This window comes from Oncorhynchus nerka, linkage group LG15 (genome assembly GCF_034236695.1).
Source record: "Oncorhynchus nerka isolate Pitt River linkage group LG15, Oner_Uvic_2.0, whole genome shotgun sequence".
Taxonomy (NCBI): Eukaryota; Metazoa; Chordata; class Actinopteri; order Salmoniformes; family Salmonidae; genus Oncorhynchus; species Oncorhynchus nerka.
This window is the reverse complement of record NC_088410.1, coordinates 53,131,532-53,151,445: the sequence shown is the minus strand read 5'-3', so window position 1 is coordinate 53,151,445 and position 19,914 is coordinate 53,131,532. Positions and strand designations below refer to the sequence as shown.

At 42.6% G+C, this 19,914-nt stretch overlaps 1 protein-coding gene across 3 annotated transcripts; it reads left to right on the top strand.

Moving 5' to 3' along the window:
- Positions 1-1,499: 1,499 nt before the first annotated feature.
- On the top strand, positions 1,500-17,991 carry tomm34 (translocase of outer mitochondrial membrane 34). 3 transcript variants are annotated; one of them, XM_029682689.2, is made up of 8 exons: positions 1,500-1,676; positions 14,878-15,017; positions 15,206-15,302; positions 16,155-16,307; positions 16,461-16,612; positions 16,764-16,911; positions 17,080-17,206; positions 17,301-17,991. In XM_029682689.2, exons 2-8 carry the CDS (start codon positions 14,888-14,890, stop codon positions 17,400-17,402), a joined length of 909 nt encoding a protein of 302 aa, XP_029538549.2. In that variant the 5' UTR covers positions 1,500-1,676; positions 14,878-14,887; the 3' UTR covers positions 17,403-17,991. The 3 variants fall into 3 exon arrangements, with proteins under 3 accessions (XP_029538549.2, XP_064857752.1, XP_029538548.2); XM_065001680.1 differs by lacking the exon at positions 1,500-1,676 and adding an exon at positions 4,076-4,178; XM_029682688.2 differs by lacking the exon at positions 1,500-1,676 and adding an exon at positions 14,458-14,654.
- The last annotated feature ends 1,923 nt before the right edge of the window (positions 17,992-19,914 follow it).

Sequence of the window (19,914 nt, the reverse complement as noted above, 5' to 3'; positions counted from 1 at the left end):
ATGAATAACAGTCATCCAACGTGCTGTAATAGAAATAAGGCCATGCTCATGACAAAACAATTCGTCCTCCTACTGGCAGTAATATTACCTTTTGTAAAGCCTGGTAAAGACCCTTCATGTGCTGGTTGTTAAACTGATGGAAAAGATTGTCATATTTCCTGGAACTAAAAAAAAGCACATTTTAATTTAACCTTTATTTAACTAGGCAAGTTAGTTAAGAACAAATTCTTATTTACAATGACGGCCTACCACGGCCAAACCTGGACGACGCTGGCCCAATTGTGCACCGCCCTATGGGACTCTCAGTCAAGACCGGATGTGATGCAGCCTGGATTCAAATCAGTTACTGCAGTGACACCTCTTGCACTGAGATGCAGTTGTCTTAGACCACTGCGCCACTCGGGAGCCCCATAGAGATTTATTGAGTCAATGTCAAAGTGGATTCTGTACAGGTAGATCAACTTCAGTGATCAATGAAGTTGGAAAACTCTGGTCATGAAAGAAGTAATGGCTACTGTCTTTTTTGACATTGAAAACCTTGTGACACTATGTGGAGAGAAGGCCTACTTATTAAGATGGAAAGACTTGGTATTGGTGGGAGATTATATACCTGGATTTTGGCATTCTTATTTAATCACTCTTTTCGAGTTAAAATAGGATCCATTTGATCTGAACCACATTATTAATCATAATGTTGAACAAAATAGGATTGATAACACTGCCTTAAGGAATACCATTGTCAACTCCATAGTTGGCGAAGTCTTGCGCTATGTTCTTCTCGAAGAATAAAGTTGCTGATAATATACAGTTGTTTCTGTACGGACAACAGCCTGTGGGGAGGGTACAAATATTTGGGTCTATGGTTCAATGAGCGATATATATATATATATATATGGAAAGATCATGTCATAAATGTTGAAACAAAGTGTAAGAAGGTGGTGAATCTTATGCGCTCAGCCTCTGGTTATGAATGGGGTGCGACAGACATTCGTTGATGGATGTTTATAGAGCTCTGATTAGGACGACAACTGATTACGGGTTTATAGTTTATGGAACAGAGGTGAAGACTAGGCTTCAGAGGCTGGACAGAATCCAGTATATAGTGTTATGTTTGTTCCATGTATAATGACAAACCGGGCATAGGTTTAACTACTTTTAATAAACAGCTAGGAACATACTTGTGTAGCCATGCAGGGCTACTTCAACTCCCCCACCCTTACATAGCTTGCTGGGTAACGTAGTCTTAATGTTATTAACACCTAATAACAAATATTACTTTATGTTACGCCCTGACCGTAGAGCGCTTTTTATGTCTCTATTTTTGGTTTGGTCAGGGTATGATTTGGGTGGGCATTCTATGTTCATGTTTCTATGTTTTTTATTTCTTTGTGTTTGGCCAGGTATGGTTCTCAATCAGGGACAGCTGTCTATCGTTGTCTCTGATTGGGAATCATACTTAGGTAGCCCCCCCCCCTCCTTCTGTGTGGGATCTTGTTCTTCGTTTGTGTGCAATTAGTCTGCACAAGGAAGCTGTCATCTCCCCCTGCTCCACTAGCTGCTGGTAGATATTGAATCTCTGCCTGTTAAACGTTTCCAATTGTCAGCTAGATTGACTGTTAACTGCATAGGAGTAGGAGGACTAAGCCTATCCATGACGGGAAACACTCAGAGAACAGGTACAGTTTCAATTTGTCTTACTTCGGTAAATTGCTCATCAACTTGCTCGTCAACAGATTCCCATGGAGCAGCCCGGTTCTCACTGCTGTCACTCGCTGCTGCGGCTCGTTGGCATCGCTCTTGCTAGCTAGCATCTTCGACTACTCACGTCACTTCACTTGTGACAGAATGTTTCATTTCTGTCGTGGAAATTTGCAGAGTTAATCCTTTCTTTTTTTCTCTCTCTTCATAGTGACTACCAGTCTGACACCATGTTATGTTTGTTCCTTGTAGAATTACAAACCGGGGCATAGGTTTAACTACTTTTAATATTTGAATTTGTATTTATTAGGGATCCCCATTAGCTGCTGATAAAATAGTGAACTATGCTTGTACTGAATGAGCTAAAGATAAAACAGTACATCATTTAACATCCCTACATATCCACAGCACAAAATGTTCAATACCACCATACAACAATATCACAATGTGTGCATATGCATGTGTTTGTACCTTTTGTGTGTCTCTTCAGTCCCGGTTGTTCCATAAGGTGTATTTTTACCAGCTTTTTCAATCTCATTATACTGCTTGTATCAATTACCTGATGTGGAATAGAGTTCCATGTAGTCATGGCTCTATGTAGTACTGTGTGCCTCCCACAGTCTGTTCTGGGGACTGTGAAGAGACCTGTGGTGACATGTCTTGTTGGGTATGCATGGGTGTCTGAGCTGTGTGCTAGTATTTTAAACAGACAGCTCGATACATTCAGCTCGTCAACACCTCTTACAAAAACAAGTAATGATGAAGTTAGTCTTTCTTCCACTTTGAGCCATGAGAGCTTGACATGCATGTCATTACTGTTATCTCTCCGTGTACTTTTAAGGACCAGCCGTGCTGCCCTGTTCTGAGCAAACTGCAATTTTCCCAAGTCCCTCTTTGTGGCACCTGACCACACGACTGAACAGTAGTCTAGGTGCAGGAGAACTAGGGCCTGGAAGACCTGCCTTGTTGATAGTGTTGTTAAGAAGGCAGATACTTCAGCTAGCAATATACTTGTGTAGCCATGCAAGGCATATTTCAACTCCCCCACCATCTCATAGCTTGTTGATCGAACCTTGGTAGAGAAAAGGAAAGATTGGTCAGAAGTCAGTGATATAGGGAAATTGGTTGATAATTGCATTGATAGAAGTTATGTATTTTTTGAGATTTTCAAAGATTAATCTAAGGATCCAAATAGTGGACTCACAGGAGCAGGTGTGAAATGCATTTCAATTAACAGGTGTGCCTTGTTAATTTGTGGAATTTATTTTCTTAATGCGTTTGAGCCAATCAGTTGTTGTGACAAGGTATGGGTGGTACACAGAAGATATATTCGGTAAAATACCAAGTCCTTATTATGACAAGAACCGATCAAATAAGCAAAGAGAAACGACAGTCCATTACTTAAAGGCATGAAGGTCAATCAATCCAGAAAATTTCAAGAACTTTGAAGTCACAAAATCCATCAAGCGCTATGATGAAACTGTCTCATGAGGACCACCACAGGAAAGGAAGACCCAGAGTCACCTCTGCTACAGAGAAGTTCATTAGAGGTAACTGCACCTCAGATTGCAGCCCAAATACATGCTTCACAGAGTTCAAGTAAGACACATCTCAACATCAACTGTTCAGAGGAGACTGCGTGAACCAGGCCTTCATGGTTGAATTACTGCAAAGAAACCACTACTAAAGGACACAAATAAGAAATGTAATACTTGTGCACAAGTTCTACTTAAAATATCAAAAGGCACTCAATTTGTGGAACAACTCATATATTCCTTCCATGTAGTGTTTGCTTGCCACCTGCTTCTGCTTGCTCTTTAGGCTGGTTTTATGGCACTGGGCTGGGTTATGGTTTTGTCTAGGGTACAGCTGTCAAATTTGACTTTTGGTAGCAGGTTTAGGAGAACTTACACAGCAGGTTAGGATAATTGGGTTCAGGTTAGGAAAAGTGTTAGCTAAAATAAAAAACTTTTGAAATCAATTTTACAAACGCTGTATCATTTCTAGACATAACCCTGGGTTATTGTCATGGTGTAAAGTACTTCAACCAATGTCAAAAAGGACTTGCATACATTTCCTTGACTGATAGGCCTACTAACAGCAGTGTTCAAGTGATTGGCACCAGATCCCTGAGTGGCCTCATGAGCAGTGGAGAAAGTAATTGAGAGAAAGTATGACAGCTGGGTGGTATACATTACGCATATTCTGTTGCAAAACGTTTCTTAAGCGGAAGTGAACGGAATGGGGAGGGACCTACCTAGAATTTCTCCAGTAGAAACCCATTTTAACTGTTTAATTTCAAGGACAAACTGTTCTGTGTTTTTCTGTTAATGATTTTAGCTACATGGCTGCTGGTGAGGGTAACACTGGATGGGTTACTGGTCATCCAGCCTGATCTTCAAATAGAAACGAGGCAAGCCCTTGTCCAATGAAAGGAAGAACCGGAAAGGAAATCTAACACCATACAAGAGCCGACTTGAGCAAGTATATGTTCTTGTGATAGCCTGCGCCTCCTTTCCCAGAACAGAAGTGAACTTGCTTCTGAAAAGAGGCTGGTGGTTGGTTAGATTAGCGTCATGAATGCAACATTAGTGTCCCAGCAGCAACACTATCACTTCCGGTGTTTCGATTTTGCCTTCAAAATAAGTCTGCAGTAAAACACTCTATGATACAGTACGAAATCAAACATTTTTGCAGCTTTGCATAACGCATAATGTGGAAAGAATGTTTAAAAAAACTAAAGCAAATTACTACTTTATATAAGATACATAATATTATAAGGTGGAGCACACTGAGAAATTGTTGGCGCTTAAGTAAATGAATGTAAAGAACATAATATTCTACAGACCCAATTGATCTATATAGGGTGTTATGTCTTGGATGACAGGAGTCTAAATACCCAGCAGGCCTTTCTACTCCACCCATTCCATTGGTCCCAACTGTGGGTCTATAAATTACATATTGGCTTACAGAGAGGAATATGCTATTCTATGTGCCAATGTAAAAGTGGGGTTTGGTAATACTCAATAAGATCTGTAGAATCTATATATGGTGTTATTTCATGGGGCTCTGAATAATACTGTGTGCTGAACAATAGTGTGTGGCTGTAGATTTAAGTCAAAATTGTAACTCGGAGACTCAGAATCATTCACTGTATTTTTGGTAAGCAACTCCAGTGTAGATTTGGCCTTGTGTTTTAGCTTATAGTCCTGCTGAAAGGTGAATTCATCTCCCAATGTCTGGTGGAAAGCAGACTAAACCAGGTATTCCACTAGGATTTTGCCTGTGCTTAACTCCATTCTTTTATCTGGAAAAACTACCCAGTCCTTAATGATTACAAGCATACCCATAATATGATGCAGCCACCACAGCTTGAAATATGGAGAGTGATACTCAGTAATGTGTTGCATTGGATTTGCCCCAAACATAACACTTTGTATTTAGGACAAAAAGTTAATTGCTTTGCCACATTTTTTGCAGTATTACTTTAGTACTTTCTTGCAAACAGGATGCATGTTTTGGAATATTTTCATCCTGTACAGGCTTCCTCCTTTTCACTGACATTTAGAATTGTGGAGTAACTACAAAGTTTTCTCCAGAGGATGGATGAACAACAATCACAGCCATTCAATTCTGTAACTGTTTTAAGTCACCATTGGCCTCATGGTGAAATCCCTGAGCGGTTTCCTTCCTCTCCAGCAACTGAGTTAGGAAGGATGCCTGCATAGTTGAAGTGACTGGGTGTATTGATACACCATCCAAAGTGTAATTAAGAACTCCACCAAGCTATGCTCAAAGGGATATTCAATGTTTAGGTCCCCTTTGTGAGACATTGGAAAACCTCCCTGGTCTTTGTGGTTGAATCTCGCTGCTCGAATGGGGGACCTTACAGATAATTGTATGTGTGGGGTACAGAGATGAGGTAGTCTTTCAAACATCATGTTAAACACCATTATTGCACACAGTGATTCCATGCAACTTGTATGACTTAAGCACATTTTGTTACTCCTAAACTTATTTATGCTTGCCATAACAAAGGGGTTGAATACTTGTTGACTCAAGACATTTCAGCTTTTCATTTTTAATGAATTAGTAAAAAAATTGAAAAAGATTATTTCACCTTGACATTATGGGGTATTGTGTGTAGGCCAGTGACAAACAAATCTAATTTTAATTAATGTGTTCCATATACAGTGATTCACATTGTGGCCAATGGAATCAAAATTTTAAAAAGTCAAATACAACAGGTGTATTTCACCTTACAGTGAAATGCTTACTTACAAACCCTTAACCAATAATGCAGTTTTATTTTTTTAATAGAAATGTATAACAAATAATTAAGGAGCAACAATAAACTAACAATAGCGAGTCTATATACAGGGGGTTCCGGTACAGAGTCAATGTGCGGGGGGCACGGGTTAGTCGAGGTAATTGAGGTAATATGTACATGTAGGTAGTGGTAAAGTGACTATGCATAGATAATAAACAGAGAGGAGTAGCAGCGTAAAAATAGGGGATGGGGACTAAACAAATAGTCCGGGTAGCCATTTGATTAACTGTTCAAGAGTCTTATGGCTTGGGGTTAGAAGCTGTTTTAGAACCCATTTTTGACCTACACTTAGCGCTCCAGTACCACTTGCTGTGCGGTAGCAGAGAGAACAGTCTGGCTGGGGTACTTGGCAATTCTTTGGGCCTTCCTCTGACACCGCTTGGTATTGAGGTTCTGGATGGCAGGAAGCTTGGTCCAAGTGATGTTCTGGGCCGTATGCACTCCCTCTGTAGTGCCTTGCGGTCGGAGGCCGTGCAGTTGCCATACCAGGCGGTGATGCAACCAGTCAGGATGCTTTCGATGGTGCAGCTGTAGAGGATCTGAGGACCAATGCCAAATATTTTCAGTCTCCTGAGGAGAAATGAGGTGTTGAAAGCGTTCCACAGGGATGCTGGCCCATGTTGACGGCCAATGCTTCCCACAGTTGTGCCAAGTTGGCTGGATGTCCTTTGGTGGTGGAACATTCTTGATATACAGGTGCCATGCCAAATCTTTTCAAACTCCCGAGGGGGAATACGCATTGTCATGCCCTCTTCACGACTGTCTTGATGTGTTTGGACCATAGTTTGTTGATGTGGACACCAAGGAACTTGACGATCTCAACCTGCTCCACTACACTACTGTTTTTCTGTAGTCCACAATCATCTCCTTTGTCTTCATCACGTCTCTGACCTCCTCCCTATAGGCTCTCCAATCGTTGTCAGTGATCACAGTGATTTGCCGATGACACAATCACTGTTGCAAACTTGATGTTGGAGTCGTGCTTGGCAATGCAGTCATGGGTGAACAGGGAGTACAGGAAAGGGACTGAGCACGCACCCCTGAGGGGCCCCTGTGTTGAGGATCAATGTAGTAGATGTGTTGTTACCTACCCTTATCACCTGGGGGCGGCCCGTCAGGAAGTCCAGGATACAGTTGCAGAAGGAGGTCCAGGGTCCTTAGCTTAGTGATAAGCTTTGAGGGCACTATGGTGTTGAAGCTGTAGTCAATGAATAGTATTCTCAGGTAGGTATTCCTTTTGTCCGTGTGGACTGCAATAGAGATTGCATCATCTGTGAATATGTTGGGGTGGTATACAAATTGGAGTGGGTCTAGGGTTTCTGGGATAATTGTGTTGATGTGAGTCATAATCAGTCTTTCAAAGTACTTCATGGCTACAGACGTGGTACGGGTCGGTCTTCATTTAGGCAGGTTACCTTGGTGTTCTTGGGCACGGGGACTATGGTGGTCTGCTTGAAACATGTTGGTATTACAGACTCAGTCAGGGACATCAGTGAAGACACTTGCCAGTTGGTCAGCGCATGCTCAGCGCATGCTCTGTGTACAAGGCTTTACAGCGAAAGCACCACAAACTATTATGTTAGGTCACCACCAAGTCACAGAAACACAGCCATTTTTTCCAGCCAAAGAGAGGAGTCACAAAAAGCACAAATAGAGAAAATGAATTACTAACCTTTGATCTTCATCAAATGACACTCATAGGACTTCATGTTACACAATACATGTATGTTTTGTTTGATAAAGTGCAAAAATCACATTTTACATTGGCGCGTTATGTTCTAAAATATCCGGTGATTTTGCAGAGAGCCATATCAATTTACAGAAATACTCATCATAAATGTTGATGAAAATGCAAGTGTTATACATGGAATTAGAGATATACTTCTCCTTAATGCAACCGCCTTGTCAGATTTTTAAAAAGCAAACCATGCAATAATCTGAGTACAGCGTTCAGACAACCAAGCAGCCAAAAAGATATCTGCCATATTGTGTAGTCAACATTAGTCAGAAATAACATGATACATATTCACTTACCTTTGATCTTCATCAGAATGCGCTCCCAGGAATTCCAGTTCCACAATAAATGTTTGATTTGTTCGATAAAGTTCATAATTTATGTACAAATAGCTTCTTTTGTTAGGGCGTTTGGGAAACAAATCCAAACGCGCGTTCCAGCCGAATGTCGGACAAAAAGTTCAAAGTTATATTACTGGTCGTAGAAACATGTCAAACTAAGTATAGAATCAATCTTTAGGATGTTTTTATCATAAATCTTCAATAATGTTCCAACCGTAGAATTCCTATGTCTGTAGAAAAGCAATGGAACGAGAGCTAACTCTCTCGTGACCGCGCGTCGCGAGCCTGTGGCACTCTGCCAGACACCTGGCTCAATCCCCTCTCATTCTCTCCACCTTCACAGTAGAAGCCTCAAACAAAGTTCTAAAGACTGTTGACATCTAGTGGAAGCCTTAGGAAGTGCAATATGACTCCATTTACACTGTATTGGAATGGCAGAGTTGAAAAACTACAAACCTCAGATTTCCCACTTCCTGGTTGGATTTTTCTTAGGTTTTCGCCTACCACATGAGTTCTGTTATACTCACAGGCATCATTCAAACAGTCTTAAACTTCAGTGTTCTATCTAATACTACTAATAATATGCATATATTAGCATCTGGGACAGAGTAGAAGGCAGTTTACTCTGGGCACCTTATTCATCCAAGCTACTCAATACTGCCCCCCTGTCACCAAGAAGTTAACGCTTTGCTTGTTTGTTGGTTCGTCAGGAGGGCATAGCGGGATTTCTTATAAGCATCCTAGTTAGTCCCGCTCCTTGAAAGCGGCAGCTCTACTCTTTAGCTCAGTGCGGATGTTGCCTGTAATCCATCGCTTCTGGTTGGGGTATGTATGTACGGTCACTGTGGGGACGATGTCATCGATGCACTTCGTGATAAAGCCATGGGAAGAATCCCGGAACATATTCCAGTCTGTGATAGCAAAACAGTCATGTAGCTTAGCATCTGCGTCCTTTGATCTGCGCCCTCTTGACCTTGAATGAGTCACTGGTACTTCCTGCTTTCGTTTTTGCTTGTAAGCAGGAATAAGGAGGATAAGAGTTATGGTCAGATTTGACAAATGGAGGGAGAGCTTTGTGGGTGGAGTAAAGGTGGGCTAGAGCTTTTTTTCCTCTGGTTGCACATTTTATTAGTATTATACCTTTATTTCAACAAGGAACACAGACTGAGACCAAGGTCTATTTTACAGCTGGGCCCTGGTATACATGTTTACACATACAATGATTAAGAAACTACACAAGACAAACAAAAAGATCACAGATAACACAAAAAAAATTCAGCAGCAGATTGAACGACTTGATTAGTGTAGTGTTAGCTAGCTACATAGTTGTCTTTGCTGTCTTCGTATCCAAGATAATTGTGTAGTTTTAGAGTGATTATCTTAATTTACCGAGGTTAGCTAGCCAGCTATTTGTCATCCTTAACGTAGGAGACACTGCTAGCTAGCCAACAGCTAGCCAACGTCTACCGAACAGAACTTCCGCACTCAACAATCCGGTCGCATTTCGCTTCGCTCCACAGGTAGTATCACATTTTTCATTTCATTTCATTACAGTACAACGGCTTGATTTGTTTGATCGTAGCTAGCTACATAGCTAGCTACATAGCCGTCTTTGTATCAAAGATAATTGTGTAGTCTAGAGCGATTTCCTAGGTTAGCTAGCCAGCTATTGTCGTTCTTTTAACGCAACGTAACGTAATCAACACTGCTAGCTAGCCAGCTAGCCCCGAATAGCAGCACAGTAGAAACTATTACACTCAACGGAACGACTTGATTAGTGTAGTGTCAACAACGCAGCCACTGCCAGCTAGCCTACATAGTCAACAACGCAGCCTCTGCCAGCTAGCCTACTTCAGCAGTACTGTATCATTTTAGTCAATAAGATTCTTGCTACGTAAGCTTAACTTTCTGAACACTCGAGACGTGTAGTCCACTTGTCATTCCAATCTCCTTTGCATTAGCGTAGCCTGTCAACTATGTGTCTGTCTATCCCTGTTCTCTCCTCTCTGCACAGACCATACAAACGCTCCACACCGCGTGGCGCGGCCACCTAATCTGGTGGTCCCAGCGCGCACGACCCACGTGGAGTTCCAGGTCTCCGGTAGCCTCTGGAACTGCCGATCTGCGGCCAACAAGGCAGAGTTCATCTCAGCCTATGCCTCCCTCCAGTCCCTCGACTTCTTGGCACTGACGGAAACATGGATCACCACAGACAACACTGCTACTCCTACTGCTCTCTCTTCGTCTGCCCACGTGTTCTCGCACACCCCGTGAGCTTCTGGTCAGCGGGGTGGTGGCACCGGGATCCTCATCTCTCCCAAGTGGTCATTCTCTCTTTCTCCCCTTACCCATCTGTCTATCGCCTCCTTTGAATTCCATGCTGTCACAGTTACCAGCCCTTTCAAGCTTAACATCCTTATCATTTATCGCCCTTCAGGTTCCCTCGGAGAGTTCATCAATGAGCTTGATGCCTTGATAAGCTCCTTTCCTGAGGACGGCTCACCTCTCACAGTTCTGGGCGACTTTAACCTCCCCACGTCTACCTTTGACTCATTCCTCTCTGCCTCCTTCTTTCCACTCCTCTCCTCTTTTGACCTCACCCTCTCACCTCCCCCCCCTACTCACAAGGCAGGAAATACGCTCGACCTCATCTTTACTAGATGCTGTTCTTCCACTAACCTCATTGCAACTCCCCTCCAAGTCTCCGACCACTACCTTGTATCCTTTTCCCTCTCGCTCTCATCCAACACTTCCCACACTGCCCCTACTCGGATGGTATCGCGCCGTCCCAACCTTCGCTCTCTCTCCCCCGCTACTCTCTCCTCTTCCATCCTATCATCTCTTCCCCTCTGCTGCTCAAACCTTCTCCAACCTATCTCCTGATTCTGCCTCCTCAACCCTCCTCTCCTCCCTTTCTGCATCCTTTGACTCTCTATGTCCCCTATCCTCCAGGCCGGCTCGGTCCTCCCCTCCCGCTCCGTGGCTCGACGACTCATTGCGAGCTCACAGAACAGGGCTCCGGGCAGCCGGCGGAAATGGAGGAAAACTCGCCTCCCTGCGGACCTAACATCCTTTCACTCCCTCCTCTCTACATTTTCCTCTTCTCTCTCTGCTGCTAAAGCCACTTTCTACCACTCTAAATTCCAAGCATCTGCCTCTAACCCTAGGAAGCTCTTTGCAACCTTCTCCTCCCTCCTGAATCCTCCTCCCCCCCTCCTCCCTCTCTGCAGATGACTTCGTCAACCATTTTGAAAAGAAGGTCGACGACATCCGATCCTCGTTTGCTAAGTCAAACGACACCGCTGGTTCTGCTCACACTGCCCTACCCTGTGCTCTGACCTCTTTCTCCCCTCTCTCTCCAGATGAAATCTCGCGTCTTGTGACGGCCGGCCGCCCAACAACCTGCCCGCTTGACCCTATCCCCTCCTCTCTTCTCCAGACCATTTCCGGAGACCTTCTCCCTCACCTCGCTCATCAACTCATCCCTGACCGCTGGCTACGTCCCTTCCGTCTTCAAGAGAGCGAGAGTTGCACCCCTTCTGAAATAACCTACACTCGATCCCTCCGATGTCAACAACTACAGACCAGTATCCCTTTCTTTTCTCTCCAAAACTCTTGAACGTGCCGTCCTTGGCCAGCTCTCCCGCTATCTCTCTCAGAATTACCTTCTTGATCCAAATCAGTCAGGTTTCAAGACTAGTCATTCAACTGAGACTGCTCTTCTCTGTATCACGGAGGCCCTCCGCACTGCTAAAGCTAACTCTCTCTCCTCTGCTCTCATCCTTCTAGACCTATCGGCTGCCTTCGATACTGTGAACCATCAGATCCTCCTCTCCACCCTCTCCGAGTTGGGCATCTCCGGCGTGGCCCACGCTTGGATTGCGTCCTACCTGACAGGTCGCTCCTACCAGGTGGCGTGGCGAGAATCCGTCTCCACACCACGTGCTCTCACCACTGGTGTCCCCCAGGGCTCTGTTCTAGGCCCTCTCCTATTCTCGCTATACACCAAGTCACTTGGCTCTGTCATAACCTCACATGGTCTCTCCTATCATTGCTATGCAGACGACACACAATTAATCTTCTCCTTTCCCCCTTCTGATGACCAGGTGGCGAATCGCATCTCTGCATGTCTGGCAGACATATCAGTGTGGATGACGGATCACCACCTCAAGCTGAACCTCGGCAAGACGGAGCTGCTCTTCCTCCCCGGGAAGGACTGCCCGTTCCATGATCTCGCCATCACGGTTGACAACTCCACTGTGTCCTCCTCCCAGAGCGCTAAGAACCTTGGCGTGATCCTGGACAACACCCTGTCGTTCTCAACTAACATCAAGGCGGTGGCCCGTTCCTGTAGGTTCATGCTCTACAACATCCGCAGAGTACGACCCTGCCTCACACAGGAAGCGGCGCAGGTCCTAATCCAGGCACTTGTCATCTCCCGTCTGGATTACTGCAACTCGCTGTTGGCTGGGCTCCCTGCCTGTGCCATTAAACCCCTACAACTCATCCAGAACGCCGCAGCCCGTCTGGTGTTCAACCTTCCCAAGTTCTCTCACGTCACCCCGCTCCTCCGCTCTCTCCACTGGCTTCCAGTTGAAGCTCGCATCCGCTACAAGACCATGGTGCTTGCCTACGGAGCTGTGAGGGGAACGGCACCTCAGTACCTCCAGGCTCTGATCAGGCCCTACACCCAAACAAGGGCACTGCGTTCATCCACCTCTGGCCTGCTCGCCTCCCTACCACTGAGGAAGTACAGTTCCCGCTCAGCCCAGTCAAAACTGTTCGCTGCTCTGGCCCCCCAATGGTGGAACAAACTCCCTCACGACGCCAGGACAGCGGAGTCAATCACCACCTTCCGGAGACACCTGAAACCCCACCTCTTTAAGGAATACCTAGGATAGGATAAAGTAATCCCTCTCACCCCCCTTAAAATATTTAGATGCACTACTGTTCCACTGGATGTCATAAGGTGAATGCACCAATTTGTAAGTCGCTCTGGATAAGAGCGTCTGCTAAATGACTTAAATGTAATGTAAATGTTACATTTACCCACAGGTTATTCCCCTAACAGCACAAGAACTTGCATTACCCGAAGCAAGCAATAGAAGAAAAAAATCTGGTAATGGTACTGGTAATGGTACTGTGTTTAGGTCTGAAGCCAGATTGATTGCTAGAAAGAGTATTGTTAACAGTTAAAAATGTAACATGCTGGTAGAAATGAGGTAAAACGGATTTTTAAGTTTCCCTGCATCAAAGTCCCCAGCCACTAGGAGTGTCGCCTCTGGATGAACATTTTCCTGTTTGCTTATGGCCCTATACAGCTTGTCTTAGTGCCAGTATCGGGTTGTGGTGGGAAATAGACAGCCACGAAAAATATAGATAAACTCTCTTGGTAAATAGTGTGGTGAAGCAGCTTATCATGAGATGCGAGTAAAATCTTGAGACTTCCTTAATATTTGATTTTGTGCACCAGCTGTGGTTTACAAATAGACACAGATCGCCACCCCTTGACTTACCGGATGCAGCTGTTCTATCTTGCCGATGGACCCGAAAACCCCGCCAGCTCTATGTTATCCATGTCGTCATTCAGCCACGACTCTGTGAAACATAGGATATTAATGTACCGTTGGTAGGATGTCCTTGATCGGAGCTCATCCATTTTGTTATCCAATGATTGCACGTTGGCTAATAGGACTGATGGTAGAGAGGGTTTACTCACTCGTCTGCAAATTCTCAGAAGGCCCGACCTACCTTTTTCTACATCTTTTCTTCACGCAAATGACGGGGATTTGGTCTCATACCTGAGAAAACAGTATATCCTTTGCGTCTGCTTCATTAAAGAAAAAATCTTTGTCAAGTTCGAGGTGAGTAATCGCAGTTCCAGAATAGATTTTCGGTCATAAGAGACGGTAGCAACGACATTATTTACAAAATAAGTTTAAAAAATAAGTAACAAAAAAGGAACAAAATAACAGTTGGTTAGGAGCATGTAAAACGGCAGCCAGCCCCTACAGCGCCATTCCATTATGGGTGCACTCTGTATTATTCAAAACTACATGAAGAGACACCATATATACATTCTACAGACCGCACTGAGTATTCCCTACAGTACTTTTACCGTGGCACCCATAATAGTTTTTGCTCTATAAGCCAATATGTATTCCCATATACAGTTATTTGCACTGTGGCCATTTATTTGACCTTGGAACAAATGTCACTTAAATAGAAACAAATATGAATCATTGTTAATGTTTAGACAATTATTTTTCATAGATCATGAATAATACAGGTAATTGACAAGTTCCTACTATTAAGTGGAGGGCTTTTATTTCGGATGTTTCAAAATGATGTGACCCGGAAGTACTTTATTGTTGCTGAAGACACACTGATGTTAGTTAGCGTGTAAGGAAGACACATTTTACGCATCTAACTATATTGTTTAAGATCTTGGTTTTACGTCCTACGTTATTTGTTAGTTAGACGATTTGCGGACGAGTACAGTGCAGGAGATTATAGATAGCTACGCTATCAATATTACATTCACTAATTGGTAAGTCGACACAGGCTAGCTGCTGGCTAACCACTTCTAAGGAATTAACTAGCTAGCCAGACATATATTTATACAATTATATTCATTATTCAAGGTAAGTATGTAGCTAACTAGCCGGCTGGCTCAGTTTAGAATGGATAATAAGTTGTTTGGTTTGTAAAAGTTGGCTGGCTAGCAAGCTAACGTTAGCTAGCTAACCTTTCTTGTGTCTGTCTTGTTACAGCAAATCAAATATGCCACATAAGCGTCGTTCCCAGTCTTGGACAGAGTTGAAAAAAGCAGGCAACGAATGCTTTAAAACTGGACAATATGGGGAGGCTGCCTGTCTTTACAGCCAGGCGATAAAAGATGTGGAGAAGTCAGGTAGGCAGCTAACTAGTCAGCTAACCAGTCAGAATAATCGGCTCAATGTTCTAGATTAGAATCTAGTGTTTTCTCTGATCTAGCTACGTGTGTTTAAAAATATATATTTTTATAAATTAAGACACGTTTTCTGAAACCAGCACAAGCTTGCCATGTTCTGATTGTTACCACTGTAAATTAATTTACAGGAAAGAATTCAGAGGATCTTAGTATCCTGTATTCTAACCGTGCAGCCAGTTATCTGAAGGATGGAAATTGTGCGGAGTGTGTGAAGGACTGCACAGTGTAAGTAGCCTACATTGTAGATATGATGTTTTGTGGTAGGCCACGCAGACCTAGATCTTCTGCTCTATAGGTAGTTCTAGCCCAATATTGAACTAAAGGTGCACGATGTTACTCCTTAGTCCAAGGACCTTACATGTTTTGTTTAAAGGATGAATTGGCTCCTGGAAGCCTAAACAGCCAAATACTCCATCAAAACGTGAATCGATTCTCTATGGTTCTAGAAACGTAAATCCCTCAACTCAAAATAATTTCATAAATGCAAAATACAGTACACTTTTAACTGGTTTTAACAGTTGCAGCTGACAGTATTTTTCAGTGACAACACGTTTGTGGTGTCAGTCTTCTGTTTACACACCGGTGTTCAGAGACACAGATGGCTAATTATCACAGGTAGTCCACTCTGTTTTCCATCTCTTTTCTTTAAACAAGAGCTGTGACATGGAAACATGGCTGTGGGAAGCCTAACCCTATAAAAGTGTGTATCAATTTAACCTTTTGTTTTTTTGAAAATGATTTCTCGCCAATATGAAAGATAAGGTACTTATTCTTACAAAACTGTACTGCAAGCAATGCGTGTTAATGTTAAGACCGAGCGTCGTGGCTCTTAACTAAACTCCCCCCTACAGAAGACTCCTTCGTCCAATTATTTTTATGTGTAATGTAATGGAATTGAGTCATGATCAAGGGCTACAGGTGGTTCATACTGCTGAAGTAACACTCTTAACTAAAACATATCAACATCTTTTCCCAATACTTTAGTAGCTCATTACTTTGTTTGCTGTTGAATAGGTTCTGTATTTTTTGTACTTACTACTGCAGCAACACTCGTACCTAAAACTTTTTATATTCTAGCTCTCTTGACTTGGTTCCATTTGGCATCAAGCCTCTCCTTCGCCGGGGTGCAGCGTATGAAGCCCTTGAGAGATACAGATTAGCCTACGTAGACTACAAGACGGCCTTACAGATAGACTGTCACATACCTGCAGCCCAAGATGGTACCAACAGGTATAACATGTTGCACATATCCATTTGAACTTATTTTTGTTCACTAAAAGCCTTGAAGTCCTTTAACTTCTGAAAACTTCTCAATGTCATGCATAGGGGGCATAATCAAGATGGTGGAATTGTGTACAACTGGATAACCCCTTTTCCTTCCAGAATGACAAAGTGTCTGACAGAGGTGGATGGACACTCCTGGCGAGAGAAGCTCCCACCCATTCCCATTGTTCCAATGGCCGTCAAGGAGAACTTTTCTCAGGCAACATGCCAAACGACACAACACAATGGCACCAGAGAAAAATATAAATCTGGTTTGTCTTTCATATGATTGTCTGGTTTTGCTGTCCAAATATGAATAGAAACAGAAAACTGTTAATAATCTTCTTTGCACAACCTGTAACAGATATACACAAGTGTACAGAAATAGTAGTCCCAGAAATAAGATATCAATTTTTTCCCCAGTCCCAGGAGAGGATGTCATTAAAAAAGCCCTATTCCTGAAAGAGGAAGGCAATGCACTGGTGAAAAAAGCAGAGTACAAGAAAGCCATAGAGAAATACACTCAGAGCCTCAAACACAATCCCTCAGAAATCACAACCTACACAAATAGGTGAGGCTTATGTCTGTCTGGTGTGTAGACAAATTGCCATAGAAACCTTGTACGGGAGTTGTATTCCCATCTCTGCATTGTCATTCTGTGAAATTGCCCAGCTCCTGTCAGACTTGGAATGTGCATAATTCCTATGTTGGGACTAATTTGTACCTTTGTACTGAATAGGGCACTCTGCTACCTCTCTGTAAAGATGTACAAGGAGGCAGTGCGAGATTGTGGAGAGGCCCTGCAGCTCGACCCCGCTAATATCAAGGCGCTGTACAGACAAGCTCAAGCACACAAGGAGCTGAAAGTGAGAGACTTTCCGATGAACAAGAAATGCAGTGTATATATTGTATGTACCTGTTTTAGCATTTTGTTTGATTTGTGTTAATTTTGCCCTTCAGGACTACAAAGCTTGCGTGGAAGATCTAAACAGCTTGCTGAAGGTTGAGCCAAAGAACACAGCCGCACAGAATTTACTGCTGAAAGTGCAAAATAAAAAGTGAGCTTGTGATTCGGATGCCTGTGGATGTGAAGGACCCTATGCTGACCTGGTGTACATGCCTGAAGTGCCTGTGTTCACTCACAGAAGCAGTTTTTCCTATCTAATTCCTGGCCTCTTAACTTAAAGTTCAAGTTTTTTTTTTTTTTTTTTTACAACCAAATCTCTATTTTTGATGTGGAATTGATTTGCTCTTTGGGGAAAGTGTTTCTCTAAAAGAAGTGAAATCAGAAAAAAAGGTGTCTGGACCTTTCTGTAACATGAAATTTACATGACCATTTTTTTTAAAGATTTGGTTGTAAAAAATTATCTGTTTAAACCCACTCAAGTTGGAGTATTGCTGTGACTACTAAAGAGGAAGCACAGTGAATGCATTGCATATTTAGCCTTCATGTACATCATGCAATCACTGCATGAAACTGGAAATATAGCATTCAACAATTGTTGAATAACAAGGACTATGCATCTGTACTGTATTTCCACTAGTATAATAACCGATTGTTCGATAAACATGTTTCATTTATGTTATGTCGTGATCAATAAAATGACTGTTGTAATTAAAGGGTTAATTCACCCAAATAACAACAAAATTACATATTGGTTTGGTATTTTATTAGGATCCCCATTAACTGTTGCAAAAGCAGCAGCTACTCTTCCTGGAGTCCACACAAAACATGACATAATACTGCTGAAAGTGCAAAATAGACAAGGACAGAACTCTACATTTGAAAAAAAAGGCACGTAGCCTACATATCAATGAATACACACTATCTAGGTCAAGTAGGGGTGAGGTGTTGCTTTATTTGTTTTGTTTTTTTAAACCAGGTTTGCTGTTTATTTGTGCAATATGAGATGGAAGGAAGTTCCATGCAATAAGGGCTCTATATAATATTGTATGCTTTCTTGACTTTGTTCTGGATTTGGGGACTGAAAAGGCCCCTTGTGGCATGTCTGGTGGGGTAAGTGTGTCAGAGCTGTGTGTAAATGGACAATTTGGGATTTCCAACACATGTTTCTTATAAAAAGAAGTGATTCAGTCAGTCTCCTCAAGCTGCACATTTTGCTCTTCATTGTAAATCAGAGGGCTGATATAAATACAAGAGAGACTGGCATGCATAGTATTTATATTTGCCCTCTGATTTACAATGAAGAGCAAAACGTGCCGCTCTGTTCTGGGCCAGCTGCAGCTGAAAAAGGTCTTTCCTTGCAGCACTGGACCACACTGGACAACAATCAAGATTAGACAAAACTAGGAGCCTGCAGATCTTGGTTTTTGGAGTGTGGTGTCAAAAAAGCAGAGCATCTCTTTATCACGGACAGACCTCTCCCCATCTTTACAACCATTGAATCTATATGTTTTGACCATGACAGTTTACAATCAAAGTAACGCCAAGTAATTTAGTCTGAACTTGTTCAACAGCCACACCATTCATTACCAGATTCAGCTGAGGTCTAGAACTTGAATGATTTGTACCAAATACAATGATCTTAGTTTTAGAGATGTTCAGGACCAGTTTATTACTGGCCACCCATTCCAAAACAGACTGCAACTCTTTGTTAAGGGTTTCAGTGACTTCATTAGCTGTGGATGCTGATGTATATATGGTTGAATCATTAGCATACATGGGGACACATGCTTTGTTTAACGCCAGTGGCAGGCCATTGGTAAAAATGAGAAAAGAGTAAAATCTAACAGTAAGCGCTCCAACAATCTAATTATCATCAATGTCTTTCAACCAATCATCAGTCATTTGTGTCAGTGCAGTACATATTGAGTGCCCTTCTCTATAAGCATGCTGAAAGTCTGTTAATTTGTTTACAGAGAAATATCCTTGTATTTGGTCAGACAATTTTTTTCCCCAACAGTTTGCTAAGAGCTAGCAGCAAGCTTATAGGTCTGCTGTTCGAGCCAATTAAGGCCACTTTACCACTCTTGGGTAGCGGAATTACTTTTGCCTCCCTCTAGGCCTGAGGACAGACACTTTCCTCTAGGCTCAGATTAAAAATATGAGATAGGAGTGGCTATAGAGTCAACTACCATCCTCACTCTTTCTGCCCATAACTTCATTTAAAATACTCAAGTTTTTTTTCCATCCTTCTTTATATCATTGACCTTGGCTTCCTAATACAGCTTCTTCTTCTATTTGTTGAGTTTAGTCACATAATTTCTCAACTTGCAGTAAGTCAGCCAGTCAGATGTGCAGCCAGACATATTAGCCACACCTTTTGCCCCGTCTCTTTCAACCTTAATTAACCGTTCTAATAGTCAGTTTCGTAACATGTGCATGTTTATAAATAATTCAAAGAAGCAATTTCATAATTTTATCAAGTGCAGCGTCTGGATGCAACATTAATCAGACCAACAAATATTTTTAAAATCATCCACATAAGAGTCACAGCAAAATCTTTTGTATGATCTTTATACACTATTTTAGGCCCAGCTGTTGGAACTTTGGCTTTCCTGGATATAGCCACTATATTGTGGATCACTGCATCCAATGGGTACAGATACAGCT

Excerpts from the sequence above, each read along its gene's own strand:
- tomm34 (XM_029682689.2), top strand. The coding sequence starts at position 14,888 with ATGCCACATAAGCGTCGTTCCCAGTCTTGGACAGAGTTGAAAAAAGCA. Across the intron at positions 16,308-16,460 it reads GCCCAAGATGGTACCAACAG|AATGACAAAGTGTCTGACAG; the intron begins GTATAACATGTT and ends TTTTCCTTCCAG. Across the intron at positions 17,207-17,300 it reads AAGCACACAAGGAGCTGAAA|GACTACAAAGCTTGCGTGGA; the intron begins GTGAGAGACTTT and ends TTTGCCCTTCAG.